The sequence below is a fragment of the Centrocercus urophasianus genome, unplaced genomic scaffold (assembly GCF_019232065.1).
Source record: "Centrocercus urophasianus isolate 14NV4802_14NV808 unplaced genomic scaffold, USGS_Curo_1.0 seq_13, whole genome shotgun sequence".
NCBI classification, from domain to species: Eukaryota; Metazoa; Chordata; class Aves; order Galliformes; family Phasianidae; genus Centrocercus; species Centrocercus urophasianus.
Genome location: NW_024884475.1, coordinates 46,779,365 through 46,798,820, shown reverse-complemented (window position 1 = coordinate 46,798,820; position 19,456 = coordinate 46,779,365). Strand labels below are relative to the sequence as shown.

At 36.3% G+C, this 19,456-nt stretch overlaps 1 protein-coding gene across 1 annotated transcript in view; it reads left to right on the top strand.

Annotated features, from left to right (window-relative positions):
- Positions 1-19,456, top strand: part of GALNTL6 (polypeptide N-acetylgalactosaminyltransferase like 6) — a 416,272-nt gene that overhangs the window by 178,873 nt on the left and 217,943 nt on the right. The window contains exon 4 of the mRNA XM_042812502.1: positions 6,339-6,505. Coding sequence (XP_042668436.1) covers positions 6,339-6,505 — 167 coding nt within the window. The remainder of the gene's footprint in view (positions 1-6,338; positions 6,506-19,456) is intronic.

Here is a 19,456-nt window from a genome sequence, read left to right as displayed (position 1 = left end):
ATCCTGTTGTATTCTCAGTCAAGTAGAATGTGGTTGGAATCTTGTACTTAGCTGCAGTACTTTTAGTATGGAAAAGATGTGGCTGACCTTCGGCAGCCTGTAGAATAGCTCTGGAGCACAAGGTCAAGTGGTAAAAGAATACCTAGAATTTCTGGAACAGAAGATCAATGGTAGTTGAATGTCAAAGGTTAGTTTGTTACTAAAGCAGTGTGATTAGAATACACTTTGAAACAATGAAAACTAGAGCTTTGGTCCTCTTCATGTTCCTTCAGTCAGGAAGACAAACATAGACTTATATTAGAGGCTTTGTGGCGATTCTATTAAGATCTGTATCATTTCTGAGAAGAAATCAGATAGGTTTGCTTGCTGTGATGACTGAATTTTGAGTACACCGATAATCTTTATAATCTTCTCTCAAAAAAACAAAAGTGTGTGTGTGTATACATTTATACTTTTTATATAAATCGGGTTGCTTGCTGGAATAGGCATTCATAGGTGATGAAGTGCAAAGTTAAAGCTGAAATGCAGTACTTAGATGCCTGCTGATGTAAGATTCCTTTAAGTGAGGAGTTTTGAGATGGGATAAAATAACCATATGCATTCATTTTTTTTCAAAGCCTAAATTTAATATATATGAATAAATAGGTAAGTTTCTTAAGGCACATTACAGAGATATGTATCTTAAGATTTTGCCATCAGTGATGGAGTTTTAAACTTCATTACCTTGTAGAACAAGGCTTTGCAAGCACAGACATGCTCTGTATCATATGATTCATCTGTCTTGTATGCTCGCTTTTCTTGGTCAGAGAAAACTTTCTGTTTGAATAATGAAGTGAGGTAAGCACTCTGATTTCTTTGAAGCCATGCAGAGTTTTTGGAGTGATTGCCTGTGATGGACCAAAATGACATAGATGTGAAATAACAAGCACCTAACTCAGCTTCATGATCTTATGAAATCACTATTGAGTGAAAACCTGCATAAAAGATGCAAGGCTTTTCCTATGCAGTTTTCAGGATGCATTGATTTTTTTGTTAGTGCACTTAACAGCAATAACACAAATGATTTCTGCTGTACAATTGTTTCTTTTTCTCTGAACATAGTAATAAGTTTTTGCAGAAGACTTATTTGTTCCAGTAGGGAAGAAGAAGTGTTGTGACATTTGAATCCCATACTCAGTAAAGCATTCTTGCTTCCCAACGGAGAACTGCTGTGAAAGTAAAGATTACTTTCCCCTCCATCAGCTCACACCCAGACTAATTTTACAGCCTTGTCAAACAGCAGTAGAAATTATCAGTTATCACTACTTTATCAGGTGGAGTTACAAGGCTAGATTGGAACAGAAACACGGTGTGACTGAAGCTTATTGCTGTAAATTGAACACTTTGACGTGCTAGGACAATTACTATGTAAATCTTTACTGGAAAAATGTTGTGTCGAGGTAGCTTTGTCATGGGCTTGTCAGCAGCTGGGTGCCCACTGCGTGCTGTAGTTTCTTGCATTAAAGAATGAGAAGGAAAAGTCAGATCTGCTAAGAGAGCATGTACTGACAGAGCTGGTAGAAGAAAGGTTGCAAGCTGATTCTATTTTGCTGTAACTTACTCTTTCTATAACATGAGAAAATTGGAGGTGGTCTACATTTATGATGAAGTAACTGCTGTAGGAGGCTGCTGCCTTGCTTTTTAAATGCAGCAGTGGGATGTCTGAAAGGCATTTAACTTCTCCTATGCTATTATGATTCAGAAAGCGCAGTTTAAAAGGTAGTTGATGTGTCTAGAAAGCACAGACCCTGGTAGCTGGCCAAGACATTGTTATTGGCATCCTTTATTGTGCATAAAATATTGCAGTTGTTTTATCCATGGGGTCAAACAAATTGCTGCTTTTATGAATCAACTTTTGCTGTGAAGTGGCTGAAATGGTGCCAGCACTCTCTCCTTTATGATCATTTTTGAAGCCTATTTTCTTTCATTTGTTCTACACAGCTGGTGGATCTCTGTACATTTCTGTTAGCAGAGAAGCAGAAAAGATGCAACAAGTTGTGGTTCTGCATCTTTAGTTAAGATATACAATATTGTAGGATTTTTTTTAACCTAAAACTCATCAGGGCATTAAACAGAGCTATCTCTATGCCTTCAAAAGAAATGATGTCTCTTGTTTGTTTCTGCCCAAGGTCAGTTTAAAGTGTTTCTCAGTGAGTTAAAACATGCGATGGCCCAGCTATAATAAGATAATGTAGGAACGGTGTTTAAGATAAGCAGGCTGTGGAGAGTTCAGTTTGTCAGTTCTGTATGCTTAAGATTTTACTATACAAATAATTTATTCATAAATTCTACCATAACTTTTTATTAAATAAATAAATCGTGATTTCATAGTTGCCAGTATCTGCTGATGTTTGTGTTAGGTCCTTATAATAAACAGTATTATATAGCTCTTTCCTATTTCTCAAAACATTGGGAAAACAACAGTATTTTTGGGGTTGCTGAAACACAGCTATATGGGAACAGTTTGGTCATAGCCTAAATCAATGATTGAGCACCTGGTGAAGGCATGTGACCAGCTCTGTAAGCACTGGTGTGAGCAGTTCACCTGTGTGACTAAAAAGAGTGGACTCTGGGTCCATCCTTCCCTTACCTCATCGAAGGGGTGGCAGCCACAAGGGAATGGTTTCTCTACAAGGAGATTGCCTTCTGTGGAGTATTTGGTGAGCCCGGATCCTTGGAAAGGAATAAGCTGTTCCTTCTTTATTACTGAATTGTTACCCTGCCTTTCTTTGGTGTTCTGCATCTGGTTGAAGGCAACCATATCTACTGGTACCTGTCCTTATAGCAGCTATGCTTGAAGTGGCATATCATTACAGAGTCATAGAATTGCAGGGATTAGAAGGGACCTCAAGATCATTGCATCTAACCCCCTGTGGAAGAAGGTACTCTATGATGGGTTGTGCAAGTAGGCATCCAGATGGATCTTGAATATCTCCATAGGAGGAGACTCCACAACCTCTCTAGACAACCTGTTCTAATGCAGCATCACTAGTTCTTCCACATGTTTACGTGGAGCTTTGTATATTCAAGTTTTAGGCCGTTGCTCCTTGTAATATCGCTGTGCACCACCAAGGAGAGCCTGCCTTATGAATTTGCCTCCTGCCTCCCTTTAGATATTTATAAATGTTAATCAGATCTCCCTCAGTCGTCTTTTCTGTAGGCTGAACAGACCCAGGTCACTTAGCCTTTCCTTGTACAGGAGATGCTCCAGGCCCTTTATCATCTTTATGGCACTCCTCTGGATTCCTTCTAGGAGATCCCTGTCTTTTTTGAACTGGGAAGCCCAGAACAGAACATGGTATTATAGATGTGACCTCACTAGGGGAGAGCAGAGAGAGGGACTAATCACTTCCCTCAACCTGCTGGCCATGCTCTTTTTATTGCAGGATGCCATTGACCTTGGCCACATGGGCACACTGTTGTCTCATGGCCAACCTATTTTCCACCAAAGCAGCACACAGTAAATTGTCCAATTACTGGGGGGAGGAGGGCTAAAAATAAGAGGAAGATATTTTGGCCAGAGAGGAAATCCTTAGTGCTTTGAAAATTAGTTTGGAAACAAATCATGCCCTAGTGTCCTCAGTTCTTAACATCCCCCGTGCAAGTCCATAGAGTACAAAGGGTAGTACTGTGTTGTTCAATTTGGTAAGAAATACCAATTAAATGCTCAAATAAATTGGAAGAAAAGTTTATGGAATGAAAGGCAAGACTGCTCAAGAAGAGCAATATCTGAAAGTGCAATTCAAGGTTGATAACTTTTTATTTGTGGTGATAATCTTGAAAATACCATTTCATCTGATTTATCCACAAGTTTGGTGCCAGTGGAGCTATACTGCATTGTCATATTAATTTTTCTTGTATGCACACACGTTTCTGTATAATGTTTGCTCAAGTCTAAATTGTTAATGCAGTTACATAATTATGAAGATTTGAGCAGGGGAATTGTATAATGTCCCTTGTACAGTACTTGCATGGCGTGGAAAAATACAATGAAAATTATGGAAGAATAGTCAAATAATGTTCTCTAATGCTAATCTTGGATGGTTATGCTTATGTCAGTAAGGGTAATGATGTTGAGTTTACATGCATACCCAAGACTGATTATTGAGAACACTATCATGATTTTAATACAATGGAAGCTGAAGCAAAAATTAAAAAAAATAATAATAATTAAAAAAAATCCACTGATTTCAAATATTTTGTCTATGGAATTGAGGGCAGAAAACTTATTAAATGTCATGGGAGCTTTTTTTTTCCCGCGTCTGTATGTTAGTATAAATATACACACATCTCATTCAAGTGATCTGGTTTACAACATATGCAAAATTAAGCTGCAGGCGTCAAATGACCTGTCGTCATCTTCATTCATTATTCAAATCCACTTTGTTCTCACAAATACTTTTACTTGTTAATCCAAGTGAAAATACTACCAGGGCAGAAACTGATCCCAGTGGAACCCAGCTAAAAATAGCAAATACCTTCCCAACAAAAATAAAAATAAAAAATTGGAAGACCTAGCAATCACACCTTTTTATTCAATCCACACTGATTTTTGTCTTTTTAATTTTTTAATCAGACAGTGATGTGGCACTGGAGCTCTCAATTAATACAATTGCCTGTGTGATCTGTTCATGAAAGAGAGGGTATTAAGTAATGTTGATTGACATCAACTATGTTAATAATCTTTTCTGTATTGAATTAGTTCTTCAAGCAAATCTTGATTTGATTGAAACTGTCTGGCTGAACTGCCTGCCTTTTTAAATCTTCCATCCTTTTTTGAAGTTGATCTTATGATTTATTTTTTTGATTTCCTAGTATCCCACGTTTAAACGTATCCAGAGAACACACTGACTTTCGCTATTCTGTCACTTAAGTTGGAAAAACACTTAGCACTGTGTATTCATTGAAAATTGCAACACATTCAAGTTGAGGCTGGTGACCAGAATACATGTGTGCAAGTGTTAGGATTTGCAAGATAGCTAAGAATTGGGTTCCCCTTTAGAAAGAACATATTTTTTAGAAAGAAAAAGCATTCTGGAGTTTGAGTATTCATTGTTGTGGGTTTGTTTTTGGTTGTTTTTTCTCCTCCAAATGAGATGATGAACTTTTGAATTTTAGAAACCTACCTAGTGGGAGCTAAAAATACTACAGGGAAAATCTTGCTTTCTGGAAAAGCATAAGATGTATGTGTTTTAATCCGATATTAACAGTAGTGGTTGGCTTTGATCAGTGGTTTTCTTGATTTGTCAGCTGACTCCGGTATCTGTAATTGGTTCCCTTTGTTTTACTCCATCCTACAGCTAAGTAGAAGAATTTTTACATGCTCTTGCAGAATAGCTGTACTTTTTGCAGTGTGTGTGTATGTTCTCCCAGCAAATTGCTTACTGAAATATTTCCATTAAGTTATTTATGCAAATGGATAGTCATTAATTTCATTGTTTCCGTGGTCTAGGAAGAAATGGCTGACAAATTTAAATACTATTTTTAGGAAAACATTTAAATAATGATTTTCAAGTAACACTTGTAAACTAGAAATGCCAAATTGGCTGCAAATAAATGTAAATCAACATTATAACCTATAGCAGTATTTGGTATGAAGTTATTTTTTCTAAAAAACACTGATGTTTGTCCTTGTAAATGGGAAGTCAAAGGTTTTGTCTGCTTTTTGTTGTCATTTTATCACAAAGCAGTTTGTGCGTGTTTGTATGGATACCTTGGTCAGAGTGTAATTTTTTCTTGGAGAAGGTGTAATCATTCAGTTTCACTGTCCACATTGGATGTGGCTGACAATGCAGTGCCATGCTGTTGGTAGAACGTGTCCCTTTCCTCCTTCTTTTCTTTTTTTTTTTTTTTTAATGCAAAAGATAATGATTTATCCATTTCAGTTACTAAGCATTATTATTGAAGCATTTTTCAGATATTAGGAGAAACTGAATTGCAAGACCATTATTTACTTTTCAAGAATAAGGGGATTCTTGGCATACACACACGAAAACTAGTTACTATTGAAAACATAAGTTTAAGCACTGTTACTAAGTTAGATACTGTTCAGTTAAGATGTCAGTGTAGTTTACATTTTGCTATTTTTGCCAGTTAGCACCTTCAGAATGTGTTGCTGCTGCTATATGCACAGCCTTTAGGATTGTTTTGGGTATCTAGATTGGAAGCTGGATTTGTACTTGTGGATACTGTTAATTTGTGTTGTGAATATGTCAGCTGAGAGGCCAAAATCGTTGGCAGTAAATGCCAAGGCAGACTTTTCTGTGCGCTTACACAACTGTTCTCTTCTCTCTCTCTAGCTGTAAGCACAAGGTGTACTTGGAAAAGCTACCAAATACCAGCATAATTATCCCATTTCATAATGAAGGCTGGACTTCCCTCTTGCGAACAATACACAGTATTATCAACCGCACTCCAGACAGCCTGATTGCAGAAATCATTCTTGTGGACGACTTCAGTGACAGAGGTAGGGCCCAAATGGTTTTGTTTGGAAATTTTTTGTGAGACATGGTTCCTGTTGAAATGAAAGTTTAAGGAAAAACTGAGGAAAAAATAATTGCTGAAGTGCTTTCCTGAACTAATGTGTGATGTTCCTATGGGGGGAGGGGGACGGACGACAACTTGTTTTTAATTTGATATAATCTTGCTTTTTTTGCCTCAATGGTGAAAAGAGATTGACTGTTCATCATCTTTATTGATATGGTATTTTGAATAAATTCTTTCTGAAATACTGTGAATTATTAGGGTTTGAACCTTTTTTTTTCCTTAATCCTGGTTTTCACTCAGAAAACCTTTAACTTTGGCCAGTTTGGATGTAATTCATTAGACTCCAATCCTGTAATTTCACTGAGTTAGTAAGCTTCATATTTTGGTACAAAGTGTCATACAGAGAAATGAGACAATTTTGACTAGAATGTAAAAAATTGTTTCCAAATTGTTAATCAAAGCTCATGGCATCTCTGTATGGCAAAATTAAGGAAAAATTACATCATCTAATGAATGTAGACATCATTACTTGAATGCAGTACAAGAATGGGATGCTGTAAAGTTCTGTGTATGAAATTCAACGGTTTCTTAAGTACGAGTCATACATGACTGTGTTATAGAATTTGGAAGTAATTTATTTTTTCAAATTCATGTATTTTTTATTTATTTATTTATTTATTTATTTTAGGGCATTAATCATGAAGTGCTTTGACTTGTTATTCTATTTGGTTTTGATTTTTTGGAGCGTTGGTTTCTACTGAAACATCAGTTTTTAATGTGTATGTGAGCCTTGTTCTGAATAGACTGATACATAGCAAAGGAGAACAAACCGTGCTCTGTGCTGATCTGAAAGGTTTGTCTCAGCTAGGAACTTTATAGCAACAGATTTCTGACATTACTGTAAGAAGCCCCTCAGTAAACAAGATGAAGTTTATAGCAGGGAAATAACTTGCAGGGAAGTCTTCAAGTTGGCTCTATGATATTTCTGATTCTGAGAGAGTAGCTATTGAGTCTTTTCTTGCTCTTTATGGTAATACTGTAGCATTTCTCTAAGGCAGGTCTTACTGACTTTTTGTTATATGCTTTAAAATGTGTATTTTAGAAAGCTTCTACTTCCCAGTTACTAGAACAAATATTAATGCTATTGATCAGGAATTTTCTATCTCTTTTCATATATAGATATTATATCTCTATAATATCAATTTCTATAAAAATTATGTCTTCCTCATTTCAGGTTGTATGAGCTTATCTTCTCAGTGGAACAGTTTTCAATTAGAAATGATTTATACAGCATGGAATTGCCTGTCATAGTGTCTGTTTTGAAAGTCTGAAAGAAACCTATTAAGAAGGTTTGAATGGAGTTAGGCCTGGAACTATTGTGCTGTGAGGAGAAACTTTGCTCATCTCTTGTTGTTGCTATTATTAAATGCACATTATAAATATATTCTTGAATGGTTGCCAATTTTGAGTTTGAGCAGAGTTGTTAGCATAGTCGTGTTTTGGGAAGTTTTTTTAACGTGCAAGGAAAATGCACTAATATTTCAACTATCTGAATCAAAAAACTTTGAACTTCAAGTTACATAGAATCATTTTGGTATCTTTACTATGTTTATTTCTTGTATTTGTTACAACTTAAACTGTGTCTTAAATGAGGCCATATCAAAGGATTCTTGTGCTTTTTTTTAACCTTATGAAGACACATAGTACAGATGTTTTGTGTTGAAAAAAGTCTGATACACCTTCCCAACTCTCTACTTCCAGTTCATAACACAATCTTTTCAAAAAGTGTTTGAATAACTTCCTAATGTACTGCTATTCTTTTTCCTATTGATGAAATATATCATGTTCAATTGCTGTACAAACATGTAGAAGCATAGCGAGCAAAGTGCAGTGTTGAAATGGTATGGTGATAAATCTGTATCCAATTTTGTAATACCTTACTGAGACTTTATGTCAAAATGCTACTACTTGCTTTTACGAAATGAGTTGTAGCGTATGCGTTATCACTTAATTAGCACTTATGATTTATACTTGTTTTAAAGCTTAGTATTTTAAAGGGTTTTGTACCAGGAACCTAAACATACTTTGTAGATAGTTGGAAGTGAGAATGAGGTGTTTCAGTAGTGCTGTTATTTTAACTGTAGAGATTTAAAAGTCTGTGTTTTTCTCTGGGGTTTTCTACTAAACAAACTTACCCTTTTCACAACAGTTTAAGAAGAAATTGTTACCAAGAGACAGTCCTTGTTAGAACTTGAGCAGATGAGAAAAAGTAGGAACTTTAAAGGGGTGTTAAAGATAAAAACATTGTAGCTTTTTATTTTCTTAACTAATGCAAATATAAATATGGGTATGCGCATAAAGATCTTTTGATAATGGATGATGAAAATGTTACAGTGCATAGCCAGGTACCCAGCAGTTTGCTGATTTGTCGGCAGAATTACTTCTGCCTTCATTTTATTCATATTCGTTACTTTGTCTCTTGTGATCATAGTAAAAAACTTCAGATAGCTCACACATAATATTCACCATAAATTATGATAGCTAGGTGAAAGTGAAAGGAGAGCTGCATCGTTTTAAATGACTACGTAATGCAGATTAGAGACTAGGTAATAGGAATGGGGAAGTAAGCAAATGTTACAAAGTTTGAAAACCTGCTGCACTGTCACAAGAAGAGACAACATAAAAAAAAACAACATGATTTTTAAAATGTCTTGGCAGACAGAAGGAAGATTTAAATTTTGTAAAAATACCTTCATATGATTTTTAGAGAGTTCATATACTAAAGGAATATGGAGGGAAGAACTTTACTACGACAAAAGGGCGGTGGTTTTTTTTGTTTGTTTATGTGGGTAATTTTGTTTTTTTTTTTTTTTTTAATTTGCATTTAATGAACAAATTATATACTGGAGACAGTGAAGGAAACTCAGTCCTTGAGTTTACAGGAGTACTATGACATTCATGGATGCTCTGTGGAAGGTAGGGGAGTATTAGACTTAATCTGCCTCGGAAAGCTCTTGGTAAGACAACGGTGTGAGCTGTTTTCTGACTGACATCTGAGAATGATTTTACTTTTTCCAGTTGACTTGGCAGTCCACTCTTCATTAGAGACTTCCACTGAATTTTCATATCTCAGCTCTAGGTTCAAGTGCAACAGCTTTTCCACAGAGGGCTGTTAATATTGCTTCATTATTAATAGTAATTTATTGTTATTTAGCATGCACATTTGCATGGTTAAAGTATGCTGAGTATTTCTAACTCTGTGATGGATTTGGGTTTGCAAATGATTCTAATATCTGATTCATGCTTGCAAGTCGTATATTTCAAACCACATCTAAATTAAAGTCCTATTAATTTTTCTAAGTATTGCATGACATGGAAAACGAACAACTCTTTGTTGATGTGGAATCTGTGAGATGTCTCTGCAGTGGTTTTGTGTGCACATCCCGTTAGCCGGGCTTTTGGGACAGTAAGCCACGTAGAAAGGTTTTGTGTTGTTTTATTGTTTTGCTTTGTTTTGTTTTCCTGGAAGGGCTTTTTTTTTGCTGTGTGTGAGGTGACTTGTTTAGAGAAGAAGGAGGTTGGCATGCATGTGAGTTTTATATCAGGAGGGAGAGAAGTTGTTGCTGTTGTTAGCTCCGAAGTTGCTGTATGGTGGCCGGATAGCTGTAACAGTGGCAAAGAGCAGAATTTGGGCAAGAGTTTTTGAATTAAAGATAAAACTGAACAGGAAGCTAGCTTTCATTTATTCAGTTACAGAACAGTTTGCATTCACAAAGGAATCCTAAAAACCCTAATACATTTTTCAAAACTCTGAGACCAGATAGGTTTGCATCACTAACTTCTGCCTGTGGCAGGTGGGTTAGAACTTGACAACCCTCGGAGTCCCTTGCAACCCAAGCCATTCTATTGTTCTTTGATTCTATTCTGTTGTTCTTTGATTCTGTTAATGTGTTCAACAAGTGCTGTAGGTTGCCAACATCTTTGCGGATAGCTTTGCACATTGGTTTTTATACCTTTTGTGTTTTAGTCAGCCCTGAGAGCTGCTAATGAAAGTTTGTGCCTGTGCACATAAACTGACTTAACCAAGCACTTTTTAATTCTTGTTGCTTATACTTTATCCTCATAGGAGTTACACCAGCTAGAGAGCTATTGTAAGATAAATATAGTGCCACCACCAACAGTGAATTTATTACCAGTAATAATTATTAAAGTTTATTAACTTAAAAAATATATATATTCTTCTAATGGGGGAGGAATGAAGAAAGATTACAGACTTAGTAGTCAGCACCTTCTTGCAGGAAAGAACTAGTTTCTGTCACTGTCAGTGAACTTGTATTTTGGTGAAGTATAGCTCACTGGGAAATATTAATTTATGTTGATAAGCTGGTCGCTTCTCATTTTATCATCTGTTATGTTCTCAAGGCTCTGTCCCTTTGCTTAGTTCTGTTTTCTGCACTGCTGCTCGTTTCATGCTTGGAGTGCCATAATGTCCCATATCATATAGCATAGGCTTTATGCCAGATCTCTGTTCTGTGAATAACCCACATTAATAATGTGTAGGTCAGCTGGAAAAAAACAACCAGATACATTGATTGATCAGGGCCTGATTTACTTGGCTGGTGGATTTAAATGCGTGTGAACAAGGAGAAAGATCTGATCTACCCTAATTACCCAGTTATCATAATAGCCTGACAAAGCCTTTCTGGCCTTTATAGAGGTTGTCTGATGTCCTGTTTTTTTGTATTTTAATCTGTACTTCTTTAACTGAATGTTGTTGTATATTGATAGGGTAGGGAGTATGTGCTAGAAGCAAAGCAGCTCAGGATGTTGGATAGCATGTATTTCCTAAGTGGCAAGTTGTGTTTTGTTGCATGAAGATGTATTTTAACTCTGGATGACTAGTTTATGTAACATATCACTTGTGATTCCAGTTTATCGATGCTTGGCTTCAGATTATGGGCAAATAAAACTTTTCTGATCAAATGAAAGGGGAAGGTCTATTACTGAATGATTATCCCAGCAGAGCTTTCCAATGATTCTCAAGATAGTGAGAGCACTGCTCCAAAAATTGCCACTGGTGTCAAAATACAAAATGTTTTTAAAATGGGGGAGGAAATCAACCTTCTCTAAAAGAAAATGCTTTCTAGTCTGTTCCTTTCCTTGAGTTTAGGAGCCTGATTTTCGAAGTGGTATATAACTGCTCAGTATATTTTTCTTTAAGCTGGAGCTCTTTGAAATTATGTGCAATTAATTTTCTTCTTTCTAAATTTCTCTAATAAAGTTGCTTGAAAAGCAATGCCTTTGGCCCACAGAGTCAGAGAGGGCAGTCTGACAAAATGGTGTCTGACATAGAAGCATGTATGAAGCAAAGGTATGTCGTTGAATCCCTCCATTCAGGAAAAATGGCACCCATTGACATTCATCAGTGCTTGCTGAATGTTTATGAAGACCAAAGAGTGGATGTGAGAACCACTGTTTTACCAAAGATCGTAACTAAGAAAGCTCCCTAAACCAAGTAATAGTTTAGAAGGCCAACTCTGGTTTATTACAGTGCTGTGCACATGGGGATCTCTCCACAAAGCATGTACTCTCTAGAGCTAAATCACCCAAATTGTATACATTTAAGACTTGAATTTTCATAGAATTTCCGTGAAGCCTATTGTCATAAATATTAAATCTAACCTTGCACCTGACTGACACTTACACCTGTCATTCAGTGGATTCTTGCAAGAGGTCCTTCAATTTCCCTTGTATGGAACTGATGTTGAGGTATGCAAGTTTCCTCTTTGCACTTCCTTGTCTTGTAGTTGCTCTTTGGCATCTCCTCACAATGTCTACATAAAGGAGCCTATTCTTATCTGTCTGGAGTATCAAGGTGCTCGTCTTTGAAAATTAACTAAGTATTTTGCATCAGTGTGCTGGTGAGTGGTGCTTTTCAGCAGTGGTGACAGTGATGTGAAAGACAAGTCACACTCTAGATGGCCATAGAGACTTTTTGGAGGGCAGTGTGCAGGCACCTGTTCATTGCTAATGAAAATGCATAGATAATGGTGGTGACAGTTTGAAAAGCACTGGTTTTTAGCTGAAATTTGTTTTGTCAAACAGTGTTATTGTGCTCTTTGTATCTATTGTTCTTTTCATGGAAATAAATAGGAGGCATTACTTGGGAGTGACATACATATTTATAATTCTCCACCTTCCTATACCAGACTCAATGCTTTTGAACTTGAGTGTCTGCCCATCTTGGAGAAAGGTGATTACCTTTTTCCATAAAAGCGTATAGAGAGCAGGTTGCCAAACAGAGTGCTTCCAGCAATGTCAGTATAAAAGCATCTGAGAGATCATGTGGACAGAATTCACTGACGTTTCCTGAAGACGCAGAAGGATAAGGAATGGGAAATTAAGCGTTAATGAAAAAGCACTAGGATGCAATCTGAGACTGTCTCTAGACATGGTGGGAGTGGAAAGGTGGAAGGAGGACCATCCATGCTTTTACAAAAAAAAAAAAAAAAAGAATTCTACATGAATACTGAATCCAGGGCAAATGAGTACTTAGTGGTTACTGAGCTGAGGAGAAGAAATGGTGTGCTTTTGAGACTAGGCTGCATTTCAGAGTGGATGCCAGTTTGATCATCTGTGCGAAATCATGTCATGCATCATAAAAATCCATCAGAAAAGAGCCTATTGATGTATGATTTTGACTTGGCCTAGCTTGAGATCAGTGTCGTATGACTCAGGTATAGTACAGTTCAGAAGATGTAGAAGGGAGTGTTACAAGGCAGATGTGTTTATCTTGTATCTGAGGATGTTTCTTGATGCCTGTAAAATCACAAGGAGAATTATCTGAATAAGTCTCATTCCTGTTGGAACTCTTTTAAACAGTGTAGAAAGCATAAAGTGCAGTGAGAATAATTCCAGAACAACATAATATTTTTCTAATGCAGCAAGTTTCATTTACACTGCAGATCCTGCTACCTATGTGACATCCCATGGTTGCAAGTTATATGATAGGAAAAAAACTTCAGCAACTATCTGCTGTACAGTGGGATAGTAACAAGTGATGAGGTTTAAAAATAACAAACACAAAATAGAAAGAAATGAGATAAAAGCGCACAGAATTGTGTCACCTTGACTAACTGAATACTAAACTGAAATAATTCAGCTGAACAATTATGGCTAATTCTATTCTGGGATTACAGATGGAAACAATTAGTGCTACAATATGTGTACATCAATATTTACAAACAATGCACTTAAGTCAAGCTGCCTTCAATATATAACACTTCTCTGGAGAATGCTAGTTACTTTGTACAGATTGGAGAGATCTGCTTCATTTTGGACCAGCTGAGTAAAAATAAAACTGAGCAATGAATGTTGAATTTGAAGCACACTTACTGTACCAGAATGCATGAGGAACTGCGTCATCTGCTTCACTGCTATGTCGTCTCTTTTTCAAGATTGTTGAGAGATAGGAATAGTATTGCCCATACCAACAATAAAATCCAAGTATAATGTTGAAAGTCTTGCTCAAGGAAGCAACTAAACTTTGTTAATTAAAAAAAAGAAACCGGGTAATAAGAAAATAAAGTTATAAGTCCTTGGATAAAGTTTGGTGCCTGATGCAGTTTTGAAATAGCAATTTTCTGGTTTTTTTTTCCTGAGGAGTGAACTGTGAGACCCTGTTAAAACTGTAAATAAAAACAACAATTAAGCTTTTGAAACCACCTTCAAAGCTGATACAAAGTACAGATCTGTCAGAAGACATTCCCAAGTGAATTATGTTTAAGTTACCAAAAAGAGCTGGGCCAGATCCTGCCCTGCTTAACGTGACTGGAGACTGGAAAGCATAGAAGTGATCTTGCAAAGCATGTTCTTGCAACTTGATCTGGGTCTTGTGTGATGGATTAACTGTCCAGATGCACCTTGCCAAACAAGAGTACTGTGTTTATCATCTTCTTGAAGTGTCTATCCCTGTGGCACATCCTGGACAGAAGGGACATTGCTGAGTACAAGAGCAGGTGCTGCATGTTAGATCAGAGCATCTTTTGCCTCTTTACCTGAGATGGAATAATGAGCTGTGAGTAGTAAGATGCTTGGTGACCCCATCAATTACACTGTAGTTCTTGCAGAAGACGTATTATCTGCAAAAAGGACTTGCAAGAGGATCTGTCATCCAAAAGTCATCCCAAACAGATGCTGACTCTGTAGGTATTTGAAAGCTGTAAACTAGAGAGCTAACATTTATAGCTGGTGTCTTGAAACCCCCTGTCAAGTGAAGTGTTTTCTCATTAGCCATAGTGTTGGCGGGTGTTTGTGGTAGAAGGTGTAAGACATGTAGATGCTATGTGAGAAAGCAGTTATGAGCTTGTATCCCTATTAGGTTTATAGCTGAATACTCGCAACACTTAACCTTACCAGCTGTAACAACCTGTTGTACCAGCCTCAGAATTTTATGAAGAAAATGTTTTCAGCAGCTTCAAGAACTTGCAAAGGCCTAACTGCTGATTAAAGCAACATCCAAGAACTCAGAGCAATTCCAGCAACACTGGCTGGACTGCTGTTATTGCTGGCAATGTAAGGAAACTTCTGTAGGAATTTAATTGAGCAAATCTTCAAAGTAATGACAGTCTTAATGTTAACATATACTGAAGTTAGGATTTACATTTTATGCTTGCTATATTGAAAACATCTTTTGTTTCTTCTATAATGTATTCACAAATTTTATTTAAATTTTATTAAAGATGTAACTGCTACTTGGATTTGCTTCCAGTTGAAATAGAGTAAGTTTGTATTGTGAGTGTAGCAAAAACAACTTGAAAGAATACATTCACTCAGAACATAAGTGAATAAACCAATTTGACATTGTAATACCAGGCTTTTATGCTTCACTGTCCCTCCTTCCTCAATCTTGATTATTTGCTATTACAATTTCTGCTGTGGCTTTTTATTCCAAAATTGTGGATTACAGGCTTTTTGCCTTCAGCTACTGAATATACCTTGAATAGCATGTTTATTGCTGAAGGCATTGTGACTTGGCAAAATTGCTGCACCCGTGGAGAAGGAAATGGTTACCCTGAGGGTGAGAGTTCAGCTCGGAAGAATAATGATGATCTGAAAAGTTTCTGTACTGTATCTCAAAATGTTCTGTTTGCTGTAGTGAAAGGATACTGTCATGTTGTGAGAGAAGGAGAGGTGAGAAGAGCTTCAAATAACTAAGATTGTACACTTTGCCTGCACCAAATTGACTGTAAATGTGTCTGCTTTAGGACAAAGTTAGCAGTGCCTGTATGCTTCATCACTACTCCCACTTGGGCGCAAATCAGTTATTAATGTTGCATGACTGGAGTTCTTGTTTCTATCTGAAAGTAAATTTCTTATTTTTCCACATAGTTCCTTGAATTGTTTAAATAAATGAGTGTTCTCATTTACTTGAGTCAGAGTACAGAGGCTGTGGTTTGATTAGCTTTGTACTGGTGAATCTTTCTGGGCCTATTCCTTCACCCTGTGAAACGTTTGCTGGGTGTGCATCGTTCTGGTGACTATGGGATGCATTCTTTTCAATTGTGAGTATGCAAGGAATTTTTAGAACACTGGCAAGGTGATGCAGATGGGCAGCTTGTGCTTTGGCAAAGGTGGATCTTGTGCGTGTCAGATCCTAAAAATGTTTATGCCATCGTTGCATGGAGTATAATTCTCTAGGTATCTGTGAGAGAATCATTTAGGTTGGAAAAGACCCTTATGATCATTAAGCTCAACCATCACATAGCACGACCAAGACTAGAAAGAGGATACTGAAAGGCATCACCATGCTCACTTTGGGTGATCTTGAAATATGAGAAGCATGTTTACTCACATAGTAAACTAAATGAATTTTGAGTTAATTCGCTTTGTTTTTCTATTATGCTTCTCAACTTTGATGTTTCAAAAAGTTTATTTATGGTTGAAATAGAATTACTTAAGTATTCTTTATGTGAAGTAGATTTTATCTCATAAAGAGCAAAGAAAATTTCTGAACTTGAGTATATGTTTGTTTCCACATCGCATTTTCTCTGATACATCAGCTGTTTGCTTTCCTCTCAAAATAGCATTGTATTATCATAATACATAAAACAATTTGACAAGAGCCTTGAACGATTAGCTTACAGTTTACCTTCTTCAGCTATGAGAGCTAATGATCTATGGTAAAGATGCATATTGGTAGCTGGAAAATTGAAAAAATGTGTAGTCCTCTGCACTTCACTGCATTCCTTCCTCTCTTTGAGTATCTAGAGAATCTTTTTATTATTTAAAAAAAGTAAAGTTTTTGTTACGAATAAGTGATCTTGGGAGTCAAGAGGTCATCCAGCGAGTGCTTAGCTAGTGCTCCAGAGGTATTACGTTCACAGCTTCAATTAGTAGTGCAGTGGAGATGTTAATTAACTTTCACATCTTTGGATGATGCATCTCTTTAATAAAGCAGCATTCAGCATGAAATTCTTTAATCAAATGGTGTGGGATAGTAATTGATACCCATTGCTTTGGAGCTCTCATCTGTAGTCCATGTAAGTTGTGGGTATGATTTCTTATTAGTTGTCAGGAGTACAGACTTTAGATTGCACATAGAGCTGTTTTGATAAACTTATAGCGAGGTTTTTTGCTAGTATCCAGCTGGAACATTCTTGCCAAACATTAGTTCTCTGGTATTTAGCAGCTTTCTTTAATTAGAAATCTAAATTTTGTTTTTTGTTTGTTCTTCTGTTTATTTCCATATCTGTTGAAGTTTCAATGTTCTCCGTACTTCAAATAACTCATCTTTTCATTGTACAGAGAAAGGACCAGCAGCTTTCAGTTTTCAAAATTAAAAACAGTTTAATAAGGCGTGACAAGCTTTTGAATTAGCATCCCATTGGTCTTTCTGAAGTTGGTAGTTTTTTATACTCATGGCTGTCTTAATTGAGATATTTGAGTTCACCTAGGTAGACCTTGAAAATATCTCTTATCCTTCCCTGAACGCAGGCTTTCAAGTAGGCTTATAATCACCAAGCAAAAGAGTAACAATGCTGTCATGCATATCACAAGTTACAGTTTATGCATTTCAAAGAAAATAACTCAGGAAACCTATCACATTCTTTTACCTCTTTATAAATGTTTAGAATGTCTTTTTGTGTGTGTGTGAATTTTTTGCCTATTTGCTATTTCACTGATGTTATTTGAAATATATTACTGATGTTAGAAATGAGCAGTTATTTTCATTCACTAGCACTAAACTGTACATACATACAAGAAACAGAATAATTTGCTTTGTAAGCAAAACCACAAGATGACCAAGGCATCAAATCATGATTATAGCTTGTAAGAAAATTTTAAACCCAGATTTCCAGTAGTAAAATGCTGTATTAACTTCATTCTATAAAAGCATTTTGGATCAGATAGTGGATGTAGATAATACCTTCTAATAATTTCTCTGGGGATTGGCTAGGAGAGTGTTGATTTTGTTGTTAACTGCATACATTTTCCTGAAATGAATGCTGAAGTCTTCTACAGAGTGGTACGTGTAGGATTGTTAGTGAGTGTTTAATTTTCAAATCTTAACATGACCTAGAGAGAGAAATCATGTAATGGCTATAGCAAATGAGTGCCTTCAAAGCTTTATATGTGAGGAACAAAGCTTTGTCCTATCCTATTAATTTGGTATCCCTGGCAAAATCAGAAATGTTTAAAGAGCTTTAATAGCTATTCTGACCTTGCTTCGTATATGGAGTAAAACAGAAGATAATTTCAGCTTCCATTAAAGACCTGAGATACATTAATTCTGTCAAAACAAAACAAAATGAAAGATTGCCTACCAAAAAAAAATATATACATGAGTATTAAAAGCACTGGGATTCATTTGTATTCATTTAATCTCAATGCTTTTCTGTTGAGATAACATGATACATGATTTGACAACATTTGTTTCCAGTGATTCTTTCCTGGCTAATGATGAGCAGTTCTAGCATCATCTGTATTTATTTAATTTATCTTGCATAATTGAAGGCCCTATTGCCAAACACATCTATTTTGCTTAGTATTTTATGTCTTTATGCAGATTTTTATTTTGTGCAATCAAAAATCAAAAGTGTACTTATGCGTATTTGTTCATTGCTCTGTGCATCTTGGATGTCTCACAGGGAGCATTAATGATGTATTGAATTGTCTCGTTACAAATCTTCTTGTACAAAAATACAATTATAATTTTGATTAGCTTGAAAATGAATATTTTGTTCCTCTCAGAAAATCACTATCCAGACAATTCAGTCAACTTTGGGGACACCTCTAATGTGCTGTTTTCCCAAATTAAGCTCATGTATTTTTCAGACAGATGGGCAATTGTAGGATGTTTATAAATGGTTGAGTGCTTTAACGTATCTATCATGCACAGTTTGTTTTTTAAATGTAGCTGATTTGTGCACGAAACATTACCAACTTGTATCTAGCAATCAAAAAGGACTTACTTTAGTAGAACTAGGTTAAATCAGGCTTTCCAAGTTGAAGCTCCACATGCAGTAGAAGGTTTTGAAGAAGGAATTACCAGAAGCAAGATGCCTGTGAACATGCTGCAAGTTTTGAAGCAATGCCCTCTGCTTTCCCACATTAGCCCCAGAAAGTTTTTCCTCTGGGATAGAGACTACTTTCCTTCTTACCTCTGATTTCTGAGATTGTATGCTTCAGTTTTTTCAGCTGTGCAAGGCTGCTGTGTAATTCTGCTGAGGCACAAACTGCTTCCAGAGGCAAACAAATCTGTTTCTATTTTGTTTTGTTTTTTTTATAGTCAGTTGCTTCAGCCTTTATTCACCTGCTGTAGGAATGCTTCCCGTCTGCCCTCTCAGTACAAAAATTCAGTAAATAAGTAAACGTTAAGACAAATGATTCAGACTTGAAATTGAATTAATAATGGAAATAAAGTTAATCT